A 24,529-nucleotide genomic window follows, 5' to 3' on the forward strand; every position below is an offset into this window, starting at 1 on the left:
CAAACAGTTTCAAAGCCCTAAAAAATGATTTAAATGTACAGAGGTGTGTATGAAACAGCTTCACCCATGCATATGATAAACCAGAACATTGATTTGTAAAGAAACATTTAAACTTTACCTCATAAAAATCACCACAAGCCAAAATTTTTGCAAGCCAAAATTTATTTTCACAGTACAAGATTAAAAATTCTGAATACAAAATGTCTTAAATGCCTATTCTTCCCTTTGCAAGCAAAATTTTGTTTAGACCTATCTGTATCACTAGCTGGAAGTGAACAATACCTATCTCATCATAAATTAATTTTCTGAAACACTGTGTTTTAATAGGAATCAATCTTCAGAGGAATAGTAAATGGATTCACCGTACCTACGACTGGGCAACGGGAGTCCCAGAATAAGCAAACAGCTGTTACCATTACCTCAGAAGTTTCAGTAGTTTGAATTCTTGAGCCAAGGACAGAGCCAATCCCTTACCTCCAACTAGGACAGCAGGTGGGCAGAACTCCAGCTGGCTGGGAGCCATTCACAAATGAGTCCTGACAAGCGCCTGGCTGCATCTCGTTCACATGGCTACATTCACAGTTCCTGTTATTGGATCAGGAGCTACAGACATGGCTCTGATCCAAAAGGTGGCTACGACAGTTCAGATACGCAGGGAAAGAGGTACCAAACCGATGATCAGCCCTTCTTGATTAGCATGGAGGTATGCATTCGGGTGGTGCCTCTTCATGACATTAAGCCGACTGTACTGGACCATGACTGCATTAATATACTTGCAAAGTCATAGGTAAAGTGGTGGCTCCATTAAGGCTTTAACTATGCCTTATATGAAACCCTTCGACCATTTTTAAAGACCATTTTAATTCTATGAGCCAAGCAACCAAAAGTGCTGTTCTGCTGTGACCCTCGTTGTCCAAGTAAGTCTGGCACAGCCATTGTTTTCAAAAGGGTCACGTTCCTGAGCAAATTTTACTTAGGATCCCACTGTTAGGCACCACTGCTCTGAATGTGCCTACCTCTGTTGTACTGACTTACGTTTAGTTTACTCCAAACCGGTTTAATTCTTGACTTTGTATCTGCATGTTAATTGAGAATCCTGAAAGGAGAGGGATTACATTTATTGCAATTGTGTATGAGTTAAAGCTATGTGAACAATTTATGATAGGATGGCACAACTGCAGTGATCACCTTGAGTTTTACATAGCTTATGCTAGAGGCTAAGGATATGTACAGGACTGGGAGACAGTAAGCATGGCCTGAGATGATGCTTCACAGTTGAACGAGCTATCTGGATTTATAGCAACAATTGTTAACTGTATAGACTTCGAGAAGTAACAGGCTTCTGCATAACATGTTTTCAACCTTTCTGCAAGCTCTGATTTTTCCCCTTGCACGTCTGGCATTGAATTCCCTAGACGTTGTCTTGTTTGCTGTAAGAATTTACTGATTTAATGCTACCGCTTTGGCTTAACTAAGTTATTGGTCAAGAACTCATAATCACCGATAAGTTATCAACCTGGAAAGTTATGAAACACAAGCTCTGGGTGGGAACCATATTATGTATTTAAGAAGTGATAAATTCCAAAATATGTAAATCATTTCGATAATGCCTTTCAAAACCAATAGCGTATCTAAATGTCTCACAGAGAAATACTGTACATATCTTAAGCATTTCAAAGCAATCTGACATGAAAATGCCAGTAGAAACAGCAGCTGAACTGTCTTAACAATCTTTTCCTAAAGACTGCTATAACAGCAAGCTGTGGCTTGGTGAGTGAATGTCCATGCACTGAGTTTCCCACATCCCCACTCACAGCAGCCTGAGATACCAAATTCTGTTACAGGGAAGAGTCTTCTCTTCCCCAGAAACAGGAATTTGGGAAGCCTTTGGGGCTGCTGCAAGAGGGGAGGAGCCAGGAAAATGGCACCCTGTGGGAAGAAATTCTTGCACTTTCAGAAACACGCAGTATGGATCCCTCTTGTGTGGTCTGATGTCTGCAGAAACACCTAGTCTACACCCAAACCATCAGCTGCTGTACAGCTTGTAACTACAAACACCTGCCACTATGCTGGCAGTGCAGCTACAGGCATGCTGTGGAGACACAGGTTTCTAGCTTAGTGTAGTGGGCAAAACCAGCACATGGGTGAAATTTCAGGTTTGGGCTTCCAGGTGTTTTATTAATAAGTGGTGCCAGCGTTCAGCTAGCTAGCTTCCTTAAATAAATCTCCTTTAACTTCCATAGGTGAGTTAAAGGCCTGGCCTTCAACTGAAATCATCAGCACCTAAATAAGACAGTACCTAGCACGGTGGCAGACAAAACTTCTAAATACCTGTTTTGAGCACATACCCATATATAACCAAATTGGCAGATTTGAAACATTCATTGAAAGGGGAATACGCATCTGATCCAGCCAAAATGGGTTTCCCCCCTTCAGTTCCAGTAACCTTAATGAGATTTAAATATATTTTCAATTGCCCACCTGAAATTAAAAGGACTCGAGCATTTTAACCTGAATCAAGCATAGATTACGTACCGGAACTTAAAAACGTATATAAGGATGGATGGTATCTAGCACTAAAAACCAGAGAACAGTTTGATTCCAAGGGCCATTATGAAATAAAATTATCTTTTACATACTACCTGCTGTGTTGTAAGCCACTTTGGAGCCCATGATTAGAAAGCACTGTGTGAGAGAAGGGTTAACAAAGTGGTAATATATATCTATTTAAATAAAACGAAGCCCCCTGAATACTTTATCAGAATGTGTGTGAACAGGCCTTTTACAAATCTATACCTCAACTAGAATTTGTATCCCAGATGCATTGGTTGAAACAGCTCAAAATAAAGACCAGAGCAAACAAATATGAATGATCCTCTAGAAAAGCCATGTTATTCTGGTTCCTGTTTAGGAGATGTATTACCTTCCCTATTAGAAGGCTCGTGGAGTAAACCTGGGTTATGCTGTCCCGCCTCAGCCAGGTGCAACAGCGTCTTCAGCATGCTCTGATCTGATCCATGGTGCTATATACTGCGGAATGTAGTCATGTCCTTTGGTTCACTGCTTGGGACACACCAGTCATCGGCTTCATGGTTGGCCGTGTAATGTCTCCAAGTTGATTTGTTATACACCGGCAGCCTTTCGACAGACTCTGTGGATAAAGCCTACAGAGAGAAAGAGACGGAGGGGGTCAGTGCAGCTTGCCCTATAGAGACTGTGTCTTTTAAGCAGAAAGATGTCAATGGAAAGACGTGGGGAACTACATGCCTTGATGAAGATAACGGCGTCTGTCCCATAGCCCTCTAAAGAATACAGCTTCAGGTTTCCCTGGAAGTACTGGGCATAAAGCCGTGAGATAGGCAAGCCGTACCCAAATCCAGCCTAGGCACAAAAATGCACAAGAGTTAATTCAAGCATCCCAGACATGAAGAACAGAACTTGGGATGTCCTAAATTTACATGAAAGCAAGTCTCTCGCTGTACACCAGGAAGAAAAATAATTTTTACAACTGAAGGAAGAATGAAGGCAACATTATAGGTTAGTGCTTTTGTATTCTTTTTTTTCCTGTTGAAGCTAAACGGCCACTAGCGGCTGCCCCTTGGTCTGCTTGTTCTTTTAATGTGTGGATTTCAGTAGCAAAGAGCTTACCAGTGTGTGTCTATATAAATCTGTGCCTACTGAGCCAGTTTGGTGTAGTGGTTAGGAGTGCGGACTTCTAATCTGGCATGCCAGGTTCGATTCTGCGCTCCTCCACATGTAGCCAGCTGGGTGACCTTGGGCTCGCCACGGCACTGATAAAACTGTTCTGACCGGGCAGTGATATCAGGGCTCTCTCAGCCTCACCCACCCCACAGGGTGTCTGTTGTGGGGAGAGGAATGGGAAGGCGACTGTAAGCCGCTTTGAGCCTCCTTCGGGTAGGGAAAAGCGGCATATAAGAACCAACCTTCTTCTACATGTAAACCCCCTTATTCGAGGATGAGTTGCAACCTAAAGCAAAACTCAAAATGTTTCATTGGAGCAATACTCCCCCCAAAAGCCCCCATTAACACTGTCTTGAATGGCCTAAATAAAAATACAGTCTTTTTATTTATTTATTTATTTATTTATTTATCATACTTCTATACCGCCCTCCCCGGAGGCTCAGGGCGGTTTACATTATAACAGAAAACAATACATAAAACAGTCTGTAGAACATGTATAACTGATAACTAATAATTGTAACCAAATAACAACACAGTATAACAGTAAACAATATGGTAATACAAACAGGTCCAGGGCTTATTGATGGGATTCTGAGGGGGGGAGCAGGGGCCCTTGGTCGCTGATTGATTACGTCTGGTCTCGGCCAAATGCCTGGTGGAGGAGCTCCTTTTTGCAGGCCCTGCGGAACTGTTTAAGCTCCGTCAGGGCCCTGATCTCCTCTGGGAGCTCATTCCACCAGGTGGGGGCCAGAACAGAGAATGCTCTGGCCCTGGTCGAGACCAGGCGGACTTCTTTAGGGCCAGGGATCCTTAGCTGATTGGAGGCAGTAGAGCGCAGAGCTCTTTTGGGGACATAGGCGGGGAGGCGGTCCCTCAGGTACACTGGGCCCTGACCGCGTATGGCCTTGAAGGTAATTACCAGAACCTTTAGTCTGATCTGGAATTCAACTGGTAACCATTGCAGCTGATGGAGAATAGGCCGAAAACAGGAATGTGGTGGCATTGAAAATTCCTCTTTCCGTCTAGTCTGAGAAAAGGGAGTTAAGTTTCTTCTCCATGAGCTCCAGTATCCTTGGAACTGATACTATAGCAATCCTTAATGGAGCATCAGTGTTACCCCAGCAGTTTCTATAACGTTTCAAGAGAAACAGAGCTGATGCAGAAGATACTGCAGTCAGATACTGGCCTGGGTTCAGTTAGGAACCAGAGGACTGTTAATTTCAAAGAAAGAGACTCTCAGAAGTCAGTGGTTCCTGTGGCTAGAAAAACCACATTTCCCAACTTATTCCATCTGACCACAATTGCGAGAGGTGTGTGATTATGGAAGAGAAGTGGTCCTCATCCATTATTTTCCTGTCCTCAGATTATGATCCTATGGATAATTCAGTAAACAGTCATTTCTGAATGCGAGCCCCTGCATTTTCCCAGCTCACAGAATCTCAAAAGTGTAATTAAAAACTTCAACATTATACCGTTCCAACTGTTAGAAGCCCTTAATCTTGTACAAGCTATGCATATTCAGACAATTTCGCCTAGGGACAAACTACATGACACTGTGTGCCTCAGTCCATCTTGGAGACATGGTAGCATTTTGTAGGAATGAGTTCCCCACCAAAGGACTTCATTTAACAGTGCCATGGGGGGGGGGGTTGAGGGCTCTTTCCGTACAGGTTTTCCTTGCCCAAAACAGCACTGGGGGGGAGCGCTAAGAACTGCCTAAGGAGGTGGTTAGCGCCCCCTCAATGGCAGTCTTCAAGCAACGACTGGACAGATGCTTATCCTGGTAGCTTTAGGCCGGGCTTTCGAGAAACCCTGAGGTTTCTTGATGGAAGGGTTTCCTGACTGGGTGGGAGTTGATATTTAAACATTTATTGGCTGATATGACAATAGATGGTCATGTTGACCTGCCCCCTCCTTTCCCAAAATGGCCAGTGATGGGCCTGGAGGGGGTAGGAAGGGGAGGAGCTCCAGGTGGGCATGTACACAGCTATGCTTCCCAACCATATTCTGCATGATCGTGCCACTTCTGGGTTTTTTGTTTTTTTTAAGCCTGAAAGGGTATCTCAATGGTAAAACGGTTGAGAAAGGCTGCTTTAGGCTGATCCTGCATCGAGCAGGGGGTTGGACTAGATGGCCTGTATAGCCCCTTCCAACTCTTGGTTTATTATATGCTTCTATGCCCTCTAGCACCATTTGATGTCAGAAAAATAGAATGGCGAAAGTAGGAGACCCCTCTCTCCCTCCTGCATCAGCGAGTTCCTAAACAGAACAGGGCCCACAAAGTGCTTTTAAAAGGAATTCCCCTACTGTGTACTCATGTCTACAAAATGGTGGCCCATTCCCATTGTTTTCCTCTAACTTAGAATCCTAGAATCATAGAGTTGGAAGGAGCCATACAGGCCATCGAGTCCAACCCCCTGCTCAATGCAGGATCAGCCCTAAGCATCCTAAAGCAAGCATTGCGAACATTTCAATTCATATATTTGTAATAACAGTGGATTCTCATTAAAATACTTTAAAAGGAAGGGGGGGGAAGCAAACCATTCATTTCTCAACCATGTAATTGATTGCACTAACCAGAGGTGTAGCTCGTGACGTCTCAACACGGGGACGTGGCGCGGTTGAATACATATAATTAAAAAGGCGATCTATTTTCCTCAAAGGAACACCCCCACCGCGATCACACATCTAAAATGCAAAAACACCAATTGTTCCTGTGTGTATAAAAACACTTTTCTTTTCCCAACAACAGTAGCACAATCAAATAGCCCTTAGTCCTTATTCAAACCGCGACTTATTGGTTTGGCAAAAACCAGGTTCGCATTCCAAAGCTCTTTATAAGTCTTTACATACAGTTTTATACCCCACCTAGCTGCCCTCATCAAGGCCACCAATGTGGCTAACTAATTAATAACACACATGATAAAAGGACCTCTTTATTTTATTTATTTATTTATTATATTTAAAAACCAACCCAGAGAAAAAAATACATAATTAAAACTGCAGCTAAAATGCAGAAAAACAACAGTTGAAACATGAGGCAAGGAGGAGGGGTCACTCATGGAATGTCAAACAAAACAAAAGGGACTTCATCCTTTGGAAGAGGACAGACTTTATAGTGTCCATCTGTAGATTCTGTAAATAGACGTGGGGTGTGGTTGGATTCTACATTATCACTGGATAAATAAGTGTCCTGGAAGTATGGTCAGTGGTATTTTAACGTACGCCAGACCTGCCAGCTGGCTCCTTATTTGTCTGGGATGGGCCTTGCCACACTGATCCATGCAACAGTCCCCTCCAGATTAGACTACTGCAATTTGCTCTACATAGGGCTACCTTTGAAAATGCTCTGGAAACTGCAGGTGGTTCAAAAGTAGCTGCCAGGTTGCTGACTGGATCACCAGGTTGCTTCAAGATGCCTAGCCCCAGGATGGCTGTTAGTTTTCGCCAAGGGAAGGGTCTTCTCAGTTATGGAATACACCTGTGCCCTGCTGGACTTGTTTAGTTTCTGCAGGATATGCTCGGCTGAATTATTTAGGCTGGCCTTTTGAGCAGTGTGGGGCTGGGCCCTTTTGCTGGACCCTTTTCCACTTATCTTCTGTTCATCCCTGTCAGTTTTCAGTCTAAGACTAAATGACATGATGGGGTCATGGAAGGAAGAGGGTTGTTTGACAGCAAGTATTTTATGCTGTCTCCCAGCCCCTCCCACCCAATATCCCCCATGGCAGATGTGTGAGAACGTGTAGTCAATTAGATAAAGAAGAGTTGCCACTTTTCTCTACCTGAAGGAGTCTCAAAGCGGCTTACATGCACCTTCCCTTTCCTCTCCCCACAAGACACCCTAAGAGGTAGGTGACGCTGAGAGAGCCTTGATATTACTGAAGAAGAGTTGGTTCTTATATGCCGCTTTTCTCTACCCGAAGGAGTCTCAAAGCGGCTTACAATCCCCTTCCCTTTCCTCTCCCCACAACAAACACCCTGTGAGGTGGGTGAGGCTGAGAGAGCCCTGATATTACTGCCTGGTCAGAACAGCTTTATCAGTGCTGTGGTGAGCCCAAGGTCACCCAGCTGGCTGCATGTGGGGGAGCAGAGAATAAAATCCAGCTCGTCAGAGTAGATGCCACCACTCTTAACCACTTCATCAAGCTGACTCTTATTATTTTTTTAAAAAATTCATTTTTTTAAAATTGCAGTATTTGCCATCACGATGAATAGGAGAAGGTAAACAAAGCAGTTACCTTCACAGTTAAATCCTCATTGCCTAATGTGACGTGGACGTGAATTGGAGGATAAGTCCCTTGATCAGCATGGTGCTCCATGGTCGCCCTCATGGCATTCTAAGATTTCAAAAAATTAAAGTATTAATCAAATGCTATTTTATACCACTTTTTTCTAAGTGTGTGCGCAAAGTGGACCAAAGTTTTCAAATTTGTAAAAAACTGACACCTATTATACCTGCTTTCTCAACAAAGCTCCCTAACTAGCTTATCCGTTGTTGGTCTATAAGCAGGGGGCAGGGTTGCCTTTCAACACTGAAAGTGAATTTCAAAAGGTTTCATGTAGCCTTACAACTTAGCACACCATTTGGAGAACTCTCCTAATCTTAGTACAGTGGAGCCTAAACAAGGCCACCGCAGTACCTTTCAAATCTGAAATTAGTTCCATTACTTTTCAGAGTAATCTATTAAAAAACAAATACAGTAGATCAGGCCTCACCAAATTTTATCTGGAAGAAAGACTTGGGTTCCCCCCCCCCCAACATGTTCCATCAAGAAAAGGAGGATGTTTCAAATTTGCATACAAATAGAGTTATGTGCATAAATTTAAAAATTTGTTTGTGTATAAGCTTTTTTAGAAGAACTGGTTTTTATACAGGGCCTTTATCTTAAGGAGTCGCAAAGCAGCTTACCATCGGCATCCTCTTTGTCTCCCCTTGTAAGTCACCTTGTAAGGTAGGTGGGGTTGAGAGAGTAGGTGGGGTTGAGATTCTGAGAGAACCGTGACTGGCCCAAGGTCACCCAAAGGCTTCCTGTGGAGAAGTAGGGGACCAAACTCGTTACTCCAGATTAGTGTCTGCCACTCTGAACATTCAGGATCGCTCTCCTTTGAGGTGAACAGGCAATGCAGGATCCTGGAAGAGAATGGGCCTGCATTTCGAACCAAGACTTAGAAGGGTCTTCTCACATTACCAGAGGTGGCCCCATGCATTTCCACACAGCTTAACAGTGTGACAGTTCACCAGGCTGGTGAACTGATCTAGTGGTTAAGAGCAGGGGCCTCTAATCTGGAGAACTTGGTTTGACTCCCCACTCCTCCACATGGAACCAGCTGGGTGACCTTGGAACTGTCACAGTTCTCTCAGAGCTCTCTCAGCTCTGTCTATTGCACAGGGAGTTTGTTGGGACAGGAAGGGTAGGTGATTGTAAGCCACTTTTGACTCCTTTGGTAAAAAAAAGTAGGGTATAAAAAACAACTCTTCTTCTGGATGCCAGGTGTCACAGCAGGATTCAGCAGAATGCCTATAAAATCATCCCAGAGACCTGCATGTAGAGCTACAGGCAGAAAGGGAAAGATTATGTCCCATGTAATTTTCAGGCACCTATGGCAGAAGGGTGTTTTGAACTTGGGTTTCTAACTACCCAATAGCACTCTAACCCACTGGGATCTCTACCTATCTGGGATCCATTAGCAAATATGAGCAATTATCAGGTTTGTCTTCCCTGAGAGCTTTGACTAAAGAAAACAGGAAAAAATATAGTAAAGGCAACGACGTTTTCCTTTCCCATTGCACAAACCTTGAAAAGTTCAAAAACCATGTAGTAGAGATGGGATGGTACATACACCACCTGCATGGCTTGCTCTGGCGATTTTACTGGAACAGAAGGGGAAAGGAAACAATCAACTGAATGCTGCACAGCCTCTATCAGTTTTGGCACTGACTGAACAGGGCTAAACAGTACAGCCCTTTGATAACATTACAATGGCTGGGATCCAAAGAGCTATTTTAGGAACACTCAAGGACTTACATGTGGTTTAGTGGGGTTAAAATGACTTTTGCCTTTGAACAGCAGACCCCCCCCCCCAAATAATGTATTACAAATTCATTATGAATGTATAAATTTCACAAGTAGCTTTCTGTGTGGAAGCCCAGGAGCTGGGTTGCTACTGAAGCAACAGAAGCCCAAAACATCATGGGTAGATGGATCAGGCAACAAGCATATTTAGAAAGTATGGGTTTAGGCATTTTAAGACAATGCTGTTTTGAAATCTATTGCAACAAAATGTACTCAAACCTGGTTCTAGAAAGCTGAATGGCTAGTTAACTAAAATTTATAAAAAGCAATTTCCATCGCTGACCACAGTATGGAAGGCAAAAACGAGTCCTCAGAAAAAGTAAAATTTACCCTCATTAGCTTCTTTAACTGGAATTAACAATGAGAGTGGTATCTATTTCCAGCTGCAGGAGCCAGAGCTTGGGCCGAGCCCGTTGCATTCAGAAATACAATGGGCGCTAGATTAGGGGGGGTGGAGTGGAAGAACTCTGCGGACGGCCTCCCCCTCCCCTCCCCTCAGGACCTGGAAAGGCTGCAGGCAGCTGTGAGGGAACTCACCAGCAGGGGCAAGCTCTCACGTGGCAGGGATCTGTAGCCTCTCAGAGGGAAGTGAAAAGAGAAGGGGGTGGTCGGGTGGGGGATGGAAGGTGACTGGTTGGCTGCTGGACAGGCAAGCCATTTGGAGGAGGAGGCACTCAGGGGCAGGACAGCCGCCCTGAGTGGGTGTTAAGCGCTGAATGGCACTTAAGATATGAGACCAGCTCCTCCTCCAAGGCCTTACCAGAAATATATTATGTGGAACAGATATGCAGCAATGAATATCTGTTAAACCTTTACAGTCAGAGTAGGGCTTAATCTAGGTTTGAAGAGCAACATGTATTCTCTACAGATGAGGCAGGAAGTGTGCATTCTGGCCTCATGCTGATTAATATATTCAGAACGTATTTTGAAAGCAGTGCCGAAGACTTATTTCTCAAGTAAGAATCAACCAGAGTTAAATTCTCATTGAGCTGATAATAGTGGGATGCTTGTCTGCAATAGCCAACAATTCGGGGATTATCTACGCATTCATTTTACAAGGGGTAACTTAAAATTCCTCCACAGTAAACCAGGATAACAACTAGTGTTACAAACTGCAATAATTAGGTTCTACACACTCTGGCAGAATTTCCTCCATCTATGCGTGAAGGAGCAGAAGGATAAAGGTCCCTTGATTTACCCTCCCAGCATCCAAGAGAATTTTATTCAAATAAGGAATAAACACCTGTAGAAGTGTTCTGCACAGTACTTATCAGACTTACTATATCTAAAGGCCATGAGGAGGCTGTTGGCATGTTTGGAATCCTAAGAATCTCTAGTGAGCATCATCATAAAAAGGCGAACGTGCAAGGCACAGCAAACCACAAAACAGATGCTGTGGTGGCTACATCCATAATGCTGGGGGCTTCCAAGGCAAGTAGCTGCTCCGGAATCTCCTGAGCTGTTCTGATGCACCTCTTGTCCACAATGAGATGGAGGCAATCCAGGGCACAGCCAACTCCTTGCTCCGGAGAAGGAGGAAGTGGGCACCAGGAAATACACACAGGCACTGTGCTGGGGATCACTACACACACTTTGGTCAGGCTGAGTGCTCTGTTGGCACATGCTGAACACTTCATAACTTTCAGTGCAATGTGCACTGGAAGCATATTCAAATGAAACAAGCACCATGACAAATGCTCAAATAGTTGTGTCACAGGACTCGTTGTGTCACAGGGGCTGCAAAACGGAGCTCTTCTGCCAGGTTTATGGTTGAGGCTGGGGCCAGCGAGGTAGATCTATTGCCCCCCCCTCCCCGGTTTGAAGTGAACATCATTGGACCTTCTCCACCCCTCTAGTAGTGGGGGTGGGAGTGCGGTTTTTCTGCCATGTTGGGGGTATTTTGGTCTTTTAATGGGAGTTTTAATGGGGATTTTTAAGACATTGTGACCTGCCACGAGATGGTTAGGGAGTGGCGGGAAATAAATTTAAAAAATCTTAAATCTTAAAAAAAAATGCTTAAATAAATTCAGCCTTGCTTATACAACTTCAGCTGCTCCCTGCTGTGGTGACCTCTCAACGATACTGCAGCTCTTTCGCTAAGAAGCTAGACTGTGTAAATGAAGGTCTGCCACGTACTTCCTCCAGTCACTCAAAGCAAGGAAAGAGCAAGCGGCTTCTTAAAAAATATCACACAATTAGCTCTGTGGTTTCTCCTGACACTGTACTGTGCACACACTCAGTTACAGTATCTGTCAGTACTGCAGAATGAATCAAACAGGGGTTCCTAATGTGATGCCCTAGGTGCCAGGGCACCTGAGACCCCTTTTCTGGAGCTCACCAAGTGCTTTTAGGAAGTGGACAGCAGGGCCCAATAGAGCTTTTGCCCCAGAAGGCTTCTGATGGGCTGAGCAGGTTTTTACGAATTGTTGCTTTGGCAGCCGCTGCCACCACAGCCCAAGGTCTACACTGAGCAACTGGGAAAAGCTGCAGGAGCTATTTTGTAGCTGGCTCCACCTCCTGCAGCACCCATTTTGTTCTTGTGCCCACAAGGTTGTGTCAGATTTCCAAATGTGCTCAAAAAATGTCAGGAACCAGGGAAACAGACACATCATGCACCGGATGCTGGGAATTTCTGAAGGAAAACACAAGTCAGTTCCGTCTTCACGTCCTTACCATTCTGTTCTTCAAGTACAAGCTCTGGCGAGCTCATGTAATATAAGTCACAGAGAGTCTTTGCATTTTCATAGCCATCTGTAGGGAATTAAAGGCATAACAAACTTGTTTAAAACACTAGATTATACCATCTATTGTCTACAGTCTTCAAGCTAGCTTTTTGTGCCCTGCTTTTTACTACCTGAAGGAGTCTCAAATCAGCTTACAATTGCCTTCCCTTCCTGTCCCCACAACTGATGGGCGCTGAATGAGTTAACATAACACACAGATACTCACTGCCAGTCTTAGATATGTGAGTGAAACTCTCAAGCCTGCAGGGTTAAGATATGTGGATATCCTTGTGTACTTTTCCGGGCAACCAAAGATGTCAAAGGCGGTGATAAGTGTGTGTAATGAAGTCTAGCTATGCAAAGAGTGTGTAAGCAAAATGTACTGAATAAAGCCTGGGATCCGGAGAAGCCCCACGAGAGATAGGCAGGAGATTCCCTTTTCTCCAGATACCGGTGTCGTGTGTGTCCTTTCATCCCTACACACAACAGACACCTTGTGAGGTAGGTGGGGCTGAGAGAGCTCTGAGAGAACTGGGACTGGCCCAAGGTCACCCAGCTGCCTGCATGTGGAGGAATCAAACCCAGTTCTCCAGATTAGAGGCCGCTGTTCTTAACCACAACATCAAGTTGGCTCTCCCTGAGGCGAGTTTAAGGGATGACCAGTTTTACATTATCACACACTTCTCCTGTCATAACAAGTTAAATGTCCAGTATAACCAGTCCATGAAAGTACAAGACAAGTATTTGGTGTAATTACCTGCTTTTTAAGATTTCAGCTAAATGAAAGAAAAAAGCAAGTTTCTACGGTTGGGAATTGTGTTATCTGAAATGCACGGTAAACACTCAGAAGCCAGTTAGGTTGCTGTGGAACATTTCCCATGGTCAGGAGAATGGACTTTGAACATCACTGCCAGTGTCTGCAGTCCAACAAGAACAGCCACAGGAGCACACAAAAACTATACATAACAGAAAAGAACCAATGGTCCGTGCGGGGGCCAATATCTGTTTGTGCAATAAAGTGTAAGTAATAAAAGAAGTCCTGTTTACATTCTGCTTAAATCTTGGTATCTTGATATGCAGTGAAAATAATCCAGAAGAAATTATTCAGAGAAAAAATATTTCCAACAAGAAATGCTGCATTAATCTTTCCACCAGATGAAGCTGGACGAGGTTCCGGTACTCCCTCGTTCTATAAATGGATGTTGGCCATGCACGGGTCGTTGGTTCTTGTCTGTTATAGAGTGCCTGCAGCTCAGCAGAACTGAAGTCATGAGCCCCTGATGGAATCAAATGAGAGACAGGCAACCATCTGCACAAGCTAACGCCAACTGTTTTGCAGTAATATGGCGGTATTAACTCCCTAAATTGGCTTTCCTACACATTCATGGGTGTACAAATGCATATAGGCAAAGACATCATGCAATGCTGGAACCATTACTGAACTATCAGAGACAAACACTTTCTGCTTCTCCCACCACCTTTGGGAAAGGTTGGCTGCTCTTAAGCCTTGAGGGGACAGAACGGAAGAAATGGTGGTAATTTCTCTTTAAAAAATTAACTATTTCATTTTAGATGTACTATGCCAAATGTGAAGAGCCTCTTGTGGCGCAGAGTGGTAAGGCAGCCGTCTGAAAGCTTTGCCCATGAGGCTGGGAGTTCAATCCCAGCAGCCGGCTCAAGGTTGACTCAGCCTTCCATCCTTCCGAGGTCGGTAAAATGAGTACCCAGCTTGCTGGGGGGTAAACGGTCATGACTGAGGAAGGCACTGGCAAACCACCCCATATTGAGTCTGCCAAGAAAACGCTGGAGGGCGTCACCCCAAGGGTCAGACATGACTCGGTGCTTGCACAGGGGATGCCTTTACCTTTATGCTAAATTTTTGATTATGTTTTAGCTATAATTACATTATTTATTGTGTCATGATGTAAACCGCCCTGAGCCTTTTGGAAGGGTAGTACAAAAACTGAATGAATGAATGAATGAATGAATGAATGAATGAATGAATGAATGAATGAATGAATGAATGAATGAATGAATGAATGAAGTTTACCTTTTATTACTTCAACGACACTGCACTTCGGGTCAATGCTTCCAATGTGCTTTGGATGAGCTGGGTTCACTTTGACTTTCCCCCCGAACAACAAAGCTGCCGACACACACACAAAAAAAGACAACAGAATGCAGCACAAGTGATTTCTCTACTTATGGGCTTTGAGAGCAACATGCTGTACAGCTGAAAGGCAAACAAAACAGCCACCAAACATTAAGCAGTATAAACCGGAAAGGTATTAGAGGAAACAGCACATACTGAAGTGACCTTTTCTTTTAAAAAGTATACCATTCTCCACACATAACCTCCCCCCAATATGAGGCAGGACTTACTGTGCTGATTCAGCAGCATTCTAATTGAAATGCGACTCATGAAAAAGCGGTCCAGGAAATACTGCACGTTCTGACTGGTCACTGGGTCAACTCCATAATGATCCTTATATTCTATCACACCCTGGGCCATGGTAGGAATGACATCATTGTGACGATTTCGAATCGTTATCACAGTATCTGTAAAGCTGAAAAGAGGAGTGTTCTCAGTCTAGTGGAGTTAAAGGATTTTGTACATACCCCAGCCAGTCAATGCAAGATGCATGGCAATCTGCTATTCCAAAATACTGAGGTGGTTTTGCACGCTATAAGGGTAGTTCCTGAGGTATGGAGAGACAGGAGAAATGGGGTGGCACATCTAGTAGTAGTAGGAATATCCTAGGAGCAATATCCCATCCATGCTGTGTGACCACCTGAGTTCTGCCAAAACATGCTCCCATTGTGGTACAGCTCCCCCAGGCTCGTGCCATTTCTTATATTTTTACATCGGATTCTAGATTTTGTTTGTTTGGGTTTTGTGATTACATCCAGCTGGTGGACCTCCTGGTAGCACCTGAGTTTTGGCCACTGTGTGACCCAGAGTGTTGGACTGGATAGACCACTGGCCTGATCCAACATGGCTTCTCTTATGTTCGCAGAATCTTATGAAGGGCAAGATTCAAAATTTCTCTAGGACAACTATTTATTTCTTGGAATGGGCTTGGAAGTTCTTGGTGAATGGTATCTTTAGAAAACCGCAAAGAACACTGGTGATAGTTAGAGGAACCAAATAAAAGTTAGGCCCACAAGATTACAAACTGAATTTTTTTAAGAATCCTGGGAGAGTATTTTTATTCAAATACAGACTTTTTGAATCGAAGGTCCCTCAATATTCGCAGACTACTCAACTTGGCAGTAGAAAAGTTCAGGCCTCATCCTCTCAGAATTGAGCAAGATCTGCCCTAGGAGCACACAAGACTGTGCCTTGTGACATTACCTTCAAAATGAATTAAGGCACAGAAAAACATTCTTACCAAGAAACAGCTTCTGGATCTTCAGGGCTTTTATCTTTAAAATCGAGGATTTCTTGAAGACTTTGGACATACCTAAAACACAGTGTTTGCATTTGTTATACTGATCTGGTTAGAGGAGAGGGTAAAACGTGTTATCTCTGTTTTTTTTAATAAGAAAAGCATTAAACATTAATGCCCAGTAAGATCTGTCTGTTTAAAGAAAAGTATTTCCCCTTTTAAGCCATCAAGTAATTCTTATAATCGGTTGACCCATTGTGGGGAGCAGCCTACCCTTCTGTGAGCCGGCATAGTCTGGTAGTTCAAGTGTCACAGACTAGAATCCAAACCCCATGTTGACAGAACATTTGCTGGGCGACTAGCACCAGCCACCCTTCCTCAACCCAGCCTACTTCACAGGGTTGTTGTGAGGGAAAAGGGGGGTGGGAGTTAAGCTCTTTGAAGGAAAGAGCTTACAACATCAGGGCTCAGCGGAACAGGCCATGTGCTTCATTTTTCTCCATCCTTTCCTTCAAAGAGCTCAACTCTCACCCCCCTTTGCCCTCACCTCTGAACAGCCACAATTACCAAAACATCCTTACCAAGCAAAACGTGTAATATGTGCTCTCACACACAAAACACCATACAAACCCATTTCCAACCCCAGTGCTGGCTTCTCAACAGAAGTACCCGTCTGTGATGCCTTCAACACAGAAAAAATCATTCTGTGTGTTTTTGCCCGCTATGGCATTTCAAGTAAAACAACATCCATGACGTCTACTTTATTGGAACCAATCCACATGCTAGTCCAAATTCACACTGTGCCTTGTGTTCTTAGTGCGGCTGGGACAAGAGCATGTCTAAAAGCCAGATCCATTTGGATACATTTTCTGGTGGCACATATTTATTTGTTTGTTTATTTGTTGGATTTATATACCGTCGTTCCCAACTGGGCTCACGGCGGTTTGCAAGCAATAAAAGAATAAAAACACAATAAAATGACATATTTTCCCTTAATAATAATACACCATAAGATAATATCAATACTAAGGCAGCAGGCGAGAAAAAAACCCACTAGCTACATATGAATATTGATACCACTATTAAACTCCAGATTTGGTGTAGTGGTTAGGAATGTGGACTTGACCGGATCTTGCCTGGATCTGGCGAGCCGGGTTTGATTCCCCACTCCCCCACATGCAGCCGGCTGGGTGACCAATTCTGACTGAGCAGTAATATCAGGGCTCTCTCAACCTCACCTCCCACTTCGAGACTCCTTCGAGTAGAGAAAAGCGGCATATAAAAACCAACTCTTCTTCCTCAAGTCACTACAAATTTCTTTTGATTTTGCAACCATCAATAGTCAAGGATTCCAAGAACCAGTGAAGACGCCCCACGTGGCCAAAGCGAACTGGAGCCTGTGATTCTTGAACAGCAGTCTCCCACAAGTTTTGAAGATTTTTAAAATTAAAATTAAAGCCTGCTATTCAAAAGGGCGAAAAAGTTTACAAATTCCAGTAGAAGTGTTCAGACTTTTGACTTGCCCGGCGTAGTCACAATGCCTGGGGATCAGTCATGATGCTTCATGTTTTTTTGGAAACAGATTTGTGTTTGCATATGTTTTTCTGTTTCAGATTACGGAAGTGGTATAAACTATTGATCTGAATTTAAGAGCCCAGAAGAAAAATACATTCAGGAGTGTTGTTTACTCCGTGTCAAACAAATCAGAACTTTGTATGAAAAAAACAAGGCATATCATATTTGGGGAAATGCACATGTGAGCTAGAAGACGTTTCACCGCAGACTTGTTAAACTACCTCTAAAACAGATAAGTCTTTCAAAGTATCCATCCAAATGTGCTTCTTCATTTCCTATATCACCACACATAGTTATTAATCACTTTCAATTACAAAATCTTCTTACCAGCTCTGAACAAGCTGAACGGAAGGTGTTTTGAGAAGATTGTCAGGAAGCAGGCTTATTTCTTTCATAATATTGGCCAATCGCACGGGCAGCTCTTGCCTTAGAAACATAAATGAAGTTTTCTCACAAGCATTGTCAGATCCTAAAGGGGGGAAAATTGAAAACAGTGACTGGAACAAGAGAAATCATCCCTTGCAGAAGGGATGACATTCAATGACAACATACACAATTTGCAGATGGATTCAAGCTCTTCCATCTCTCATTAAAGGATCTCAAGTACCAAGAGAGGGGGAAATCATTTCTCCATCTGGAAAGTTGCTGCCAGTCAGAGTAAACACCTTAGGACTGATTCAGTACAAGGCATGTTCCGTACAAGTCACTGGATAGAGTTGGATAGTTCTCAAGTATTAGTTGAGGCAAACAGTTAGGTTGGCAGGCCTGAAAGCTTTTCTTCACCTTTGTAAGGTCATCTGCTAAGAGGCAGATTAACAAGAGCACTGGGGGGGGGGCGGCACACCCCAGCAGACAGTCCAGCATCTGCACACTACGCAATTGGAAATTTGTGCAAGCAAGACCACACGGCCACAATCATAGTCTGTCCATGCTGATCAAGAGTCTCAGGAAGGGGTGGGGGCAAGTAAGAGTACAAAAGGCCCAGATCCAGATTGCTCGGGACCCCAGAAAGCAAGATAACAGCCAGTGTGATGTCTTTCGGTGCAGCCCAACAGCATAAACCTTGGGTTTTCTGCAAATACCTACTAGAATTTTTCCCTAGATATTCTGCAAATACCTACTAGAATTTTTCCCTAGAACTCCATAATTGCTCATTTTAACTCTTCACTGCTTGAAATCATATTAAATGCTTTTTACAGGCAAATGGGCAATTGATGTATCTTCCAATTAATCAAATTGAAAGAAGCTGGGTTCTTAGAGAGGGTAACAGCCCTCAGGTGAATTCCTTCCTTCATTGTATGTATCCCCCCCTCTCCCTCTCTCCCCCTTCATCAAGTCACAGCAACTCTGTCATTCATTCCTTAATTTCACATGCCCTTAAATGGGTTGAAGAAGCAGTTTAGGGAAGCATTCTCTGGGGGTCCTGGCAGGCTGGTTACTTTATAGTAGGTCTGTTCAGCGTGGGAAGTTTAGAGGATTACGATATGGTGCCCGGGAAGGGTGAGTTTTGGGAAGAAGGAAGCTGACTTCAACATGGATGTGATGTCCCACCACCAACCCTCTGAAGCTGCCATGACGTCAAATGGTACTGTTCTCTGTAGCCTAGAGCAGGGGTAGTCAACCTGTGGTCCTCCAGATGTCCATGGACTACAATTCCCATGAGCAAACGCTGGCAGGGGCTCATGAGAATTGTAGTCCATGAACATCTGGAGGACCACAGGTTGACTACTCCTGGCCTAGAGACCAGCAGTAATTCAGGAAGAACAAGCCCCACCCTTGAGTTTAGTAGCCCTACCTCATGTACCTTGCTTGACAGTACCCCCAAGTTCTAGCCTTTTGGGAGAGAGAAAGTTCTTTCTATCAACTCTTTCTACTCCATACATCCTTACCCATTGTTGTTCCTCTATATATTTATGAAACAGCCCAGGGGGTGGGACGTGTCTGGCTGTCCAAGTTGGAAGGGACCCTTTCAAGGCCCGTTCTTAGGAATGGGCTTTGAAGCTAGTATTTTTTATAAATCTCAACCATGTCCCTCCTTATTCATCTCTTTTCTAAACTGAAGAGTCCTCATAGGGCAGGTGCCCCAACTCCCTAATTCTCTTGGTTGCCCTCTTTTGTACTTTTCACTGCTCTGCAATGTCCGTTTTGAGTTAGTGACCAGAACTGTACACAATATTCCAAACGAGGCCACACCACAGATCCATACAGAAGCATTAAAATATTGGCTGTTCTGATGAAGTCTGCACACATAGCATAATGCACTTTCAATGTCCTTTTGTAGCTGGATTTTCCAGTGCAGAACAGCATAATCAACTTCTAAAGTGCATTGAAAGTGCATTATCCAATGGGCTCGAGTCTTATTTCATGTTTCAAGTTCCCTGGAAACAGGAATGGCTCTTGTTCAAAATTCATCACACTATTCAGCAGTGCAGGCACCAAACAGTGCTATTCATGCATCCCGTAAAATTTCTACTTAAAAGACAAATCATCCCTGAGAATTTTTCTGTCCTTAGATACTTTGTCAGATTTAGACATACCAGGTGCTTTGCTACCTGAATATCACACATCACGATGATGCAATAAGCAACCGGATACAACAAAGGAAACAGCAGCCTACAAGGCAGTTTAGCTTGAGATGAACAACTGAAATATTGTTATTAAGCTATTATAAAGCTTGGAGTTTGCAGATATGTAATATGTGACATTCCTGATTTTCAAGAGATAATGGTTGCTACAGTTAGGCTGATGCAATATGATGCATATTTACATGGGCCTGTTTGCAACTTTGATAATGAGAAGAAAAAAGAAACAGTTACTAAAACAAACTTATCTTGGCCTAGCCTTGTGAGTCCAGCTACCCCATATTATAGAACTTTAAAAGGAAGCTATAAAAACACGAAACGCTAACACCGCGCAAGTTATTTGGCCCTGGAGCCTTTGGGAACAAGGAAACACATTTTAAGACTAGCATTTTTAACTAAAAAGCTCCTATTACCTGGTCATGCAAGAGAAAAAGAAGTACTATATCAAATAACAACCGATGTGTAAAACCTGGATTAATTTCACTGTCATGTTTCTCACTCCAGCAAAATGGCACCAGTTTTGTGTTATGATCTCAAACAGCTGCACTGCAATTTTCCTTACAAGAAAAAAAAGTGGTTTTATGCATTAGCCCAGAGAACTTGAACAAACTTCTCAAATGGGTAGCCATTGATCACTGACAGTTTTATTTCTCCTTTGTTTTTGTTAACTACAACTGAATTTGAGGGAACTGACTGGCTGTTTCGGCAAAGAATTATCTTATGGCTGTATTTGGATGTGTGACACAGTTTACTAATTTAACAGAAGTAATTTTTGCTTTATATTGCCACTGTCATGATGGAAGTTCATAGTCTGAGGAAGAGTGCTTGCACTCGAAAGCTCACACCTTAAACAAATCTTTGTTGGTCCTAAAAGTGCTACTGGACTCTGATTTTATTAAACTTCTCAAAGATTGCTTTTAAACCCACAGGTCCAGTTCTCAATATATTCTGAGAAGCAACTGCCTCCTTAGGGGAGGGCAGTATACAAATACAATAAATAAAAAAATAAACAGGAGTCTTATGGTACCACACAAACCGCCCAGAGCCATATAGAAGGGTGGTATAAAAACAAACAAATAAAATCACTAAAATGCTGTTCCAGCATAAGCTTTGGTGGAATGTAATTCACTTCCTTCAGCTGCAGTGAGTGAATCCTCAAAACACCAATGAGCAAGGCAAAAAGCTAGGCTGTTTTCCCCCCTCTCATCTTCCAATATGTAACTGGTTTTGGCAAATGGTAGCTGCTGGTATTGTATATTTGCTGGGTATTGCATTTCAGTGTTACCTGCCTTTAGGTCGCACCCTGGTCAGGAGAAAAACAGGCACATAAATATTTTAAATTACTCAAGGAAAAAGGTTCACAAAACAAGGATCGCTCGCAGCATCTGAAGAACTGGGCTCAATCTGTGGACCATTTTGCTGAAATAAAATGTTAAGTCTTTATGGTTTTAAGCAGTGGTCCCCAACTTTTTTATCACCGGGGACCACTCAACGCCTGGGACCACTCACCGGGGACCACTCAACGCCTTTTACTGAGGCCTAGTGGGGGGGGTAGTTTACTCCTCTACTCTCAACCACTGCCCTAACGCTCTCTGATCGCTATGGTAATGTTTAAACATCCCTTCAAAATAAGATACAGACATGCCACAACAATGAACATAAGGAACCTTTTTATTTTCATGGAAATTTTAACTCATGACAATGACAATGGGACAATGGGAACCCTGAGCTTGTTTCTCTGCAACGAGATAGTCTCATCTGGGAGTGATGGCAATCAATGACACCCAAAGTATTTGTAAAGGGCCGGGGGGGGGGGGGATGAAGTAAAGGGCTGGGGGGGGAAGCGTCCTTCAGGGCCCACCTCCAATTAGTCGAAGGACCACATGTGGTCCGCGGCCCACAGATTGGGGATCGCTAGTGTTAAGAACAAAGTTTGAGTCCAGTGGCATGTCTAAGACCAACAAAGTTTTATTCAAGGTATAAGCTTTAGTGTGCCTGCACACTTTCGTCCCCTATTTGACCATACCTGGCAAAACTGGAGTCTAGAAGGCCATACACTGTTCTGCTAAGGACAGCTGGTGGCTGGAGATTTCCTGGGATTACAACTAACCCTCAGAAAACAGAGAACAATTCACCTGGAAAAAACGGCTGCTTTGGAAGGTAGATTTTATGGCATTACACCGCACTGGAGTCCCTCCCAAACCCCGTCGTGCTCAGGCTCCACTCCCCAAATATCCAGTTATTCCCCCCTAAACTCAATCGTGGGCAGAGTGAAGTCGGTGCGTGGCAATCCACGACCTTTGACGGGCATCCCTCTGCACAGCGCCGCAGTCCCTGCACTGAAGTCCCTGTGCCCAGGAGGCCTGCAGCTGCAAGCAGTTCACCCAGGGCGACTCTTAGCCCGGGGCCCTTCAGCACAAGGCCGCCCTGCTCAACTGGCCATCCTCCAAAGCCCACGGTGACTGCGGCCCTCCAACCGAGAGCCCCCCAGAGCTGCGGAGGGGGCGCCCAGCGAAGATCCCCCGCGAGGCCTGCAAAGCTCCGGGGGGACCAGAGCAGACCCGGCCGAGGCCTGGCGCTTCAGCGCTGCGGGAGGCGGGCTCGGGAGGGCAGGAGGCAGGCAGCGGGCGTGGGGTCTGCTGGGGGACGCCGGAGCTGGGGGAGGCAGCCGCGCTCCCTCCCTCTCTCTCTCACTCGCTCCCTCACTCACCGAAGTCGAGGAACTGCTTCATGGAGAGGGGGGACGGGGAGAAGCGGCAGTAGAAATCCACCTGCTGCGGGATGGTGGCGGGGGAGACGCTCCTCAGCAGCGCCCGCAGCAGCCTCATGGCGGCCCCCCGGCCTCAGCTCGTCCCCGCCGCCATGGCCCGCCGCCCTCCCGCGCTCCTCACGGCGCTTTCCTCGGGGAGGAGGAGAAGGAGGAGGGCCAAGCTGGGACGACAACCCACAGCCGCCGACGCGCCACCGCCTCCCGCTCCTCGTAGGGGCGGCCCCGCGTCCTGCTCGGGGAGGGCGCAGAGGCGTCGTCGCTGCCGCCGCCGCCGAGGAGGTGGGCCCGTTTCGGGCGACCGCCAGGGCCGCGGCGCGCTGAGGCAAGCCAGGCGCGTTTGCTCGCCGTTGAGCGCACAGAAACAGGCCCAGGGCCCGCCTCGCACGACGGTCGTGTGGGATGCGGGGATCTGGGTCGTCTGGAGTGCAGAGCCAGCGCGGTGGGGCTGCGAAGAGCGGAGGACTGTAGTCTGGAGAACGGGGTTTGATTCCCCACCTCTCCACATGCGACCAGCTGGGTGAGCTTGGGCTAGTCACAGTTCGGACATAGCTCTCTCAGCCCCAGTTACCTCAGACGGTGTCTGTTGTGGGGAGAGGAAGGAAAGGCGATGGTAAGCCGCTTTGAGACTCCTTCAGGTAGTAAAATGTGAAGGACGAAAACCCAGGTCTTCTTTTGAGTGCAAGCTTAGTGTAGAGGTTAAGAGCGGCACCCTCTAATATGGAGAACCGGGTTTCATTCCCCACTTCTTCACATGCAACCTGCCAGATAGCCTTGATGCAGGCACAGATCTCTCGGGGCAGTTCTCTTGGAGCTCTCAGCCTGACCTACCTCACGGGGTGCATTTTGTGGGGATAGGAAGGGGAAAGTGCTTGTAAGCCGCTTTGGGACTCTGGTTAGTGAAAGGTATCCCCTGTGCAAGCACTGAGTCATGTCTGACCCTTGGGGTGACGCCCTCCAGCGTTTTCATGGCAGACTCAATATGGGGTGGTTTGCCAGTGCCTTCCCTAGTCATGACCGTTTACCCCCCAGCAGCAAGCTGGGTACTCATTTTACCGACCTCGGAAGGATGGAAGGCTGAGTCAACCTTGAGCCGGCTGCTGGGATCGAACTCCCAGCCTCATGGGCAAAGCTTTCAGGCAGCTGCCTTACCACTCTGCGCCACAAGAGGCCCATGGTTAGTGAAAAGCAGGGTATAAAAAACAGCGCTCTCTCTCTTAATAGGTGGTGGTTGTGTCTGAAGGACAGTGAGTGTATAAAATGACTCCTGGCGGGAAGGCCCTTGCCTAGCCAAAGAGTCAAGTAGGTGATGTGAAAAAGTGCAGCTTGAGACCCTGGAGCACAGCTGCACATGAGAATAGACAAGATTAACCTTAACAGGTTGAAGGGAGCACCATGTGTAATACAACTATGATTGGTGTAGTGGTTAGGAGTGCAGACTTCTAATCTAAGACTTCTAGGAGTGCAGACTTCTAAAGCCAGGATTGATTCTGCACTCTCCCACATGCAGCCAGCTGGGTGACCTTGGGCTCACCACAGCACTGATAAAGCTGTTCTTACTGAGCAGGAATATCAGGGCTCCCTCAGCCTCACCCACCTCACAGTGTGTCTGCTGTGGGGAGAGGAAAGGGAAGGCGATTGTAAACCGCTTTGAGACTCCTTCGGGGGAGAGAAAAGTGGCATATAAGAACCAACTCATCTTCTTCAGTAATATCAG

The 24,529-nt window shown here is 45.0% G+C and overlaps 1 protein-coding gene across 2 annotated transcripts; it reads right to left on the reverse strand.

The window, feature by feature from the left end:
• Positions 1-144: 144 nt before the first annotated feature.
• PDK1 (pyruvate dehydrogenase kinase 1) lies at positions 145-23,086 on the reverse strand. 2 transcript variants are annotated; one of them, XM_077319715.1, is made up of 11 exons: positions 22,756-23,073; positions 17,791-17,932; positions 15,892-15,963; positions 14,882-15,066; positions 14,550-14,645; positions 12,450-12,527; positions 9,498-9,574; positions 7,941-8,039; positions 6,280-6,390; positions 3,268-3,381; positions 145-3,164 (listed from the first exon to the last, which is right to left on the reverse strand). In XM_077319715.1, exons 1-11 carry the CDS (start codon positions 22,871-22,873, stop codon positions 3,024-3,026), a joined length of 1,233 nt encoding a protein of 410 aa, XP_077175830.1. In that variant the 5' UTR covers positions 22,874-23,073; the 3' UTR covers positions 145-3,023. The 2 variants fall into 2 exon arrangements, with proteins under 2 accessions (XP_077175830.1, XP_077175832.1); XM_077319717.1 differs by lacking the exon at positions 6,280-6,390 and having other exon boundaries at positions 22,756-23,086.
• Positions 23,087-24,529: the final 1,443 nt, after the last annotated feature.

This window comes from Paroedura picta, chromosome 2, assembly GCF_049243985.1.
Source record: "Paroedura picta isolate Pp20150507F chromosome 2, Ppicta_v3.0, whole genome shotgun sequence".
In the NCBI taxonomy this organism is placed as follows: domain Eukaryota; kingdom Metazoa; phylum Chordata; class Lepidosauria; order Squamata; family Gekkonidae; genus Paroedura; species Paroedura picta.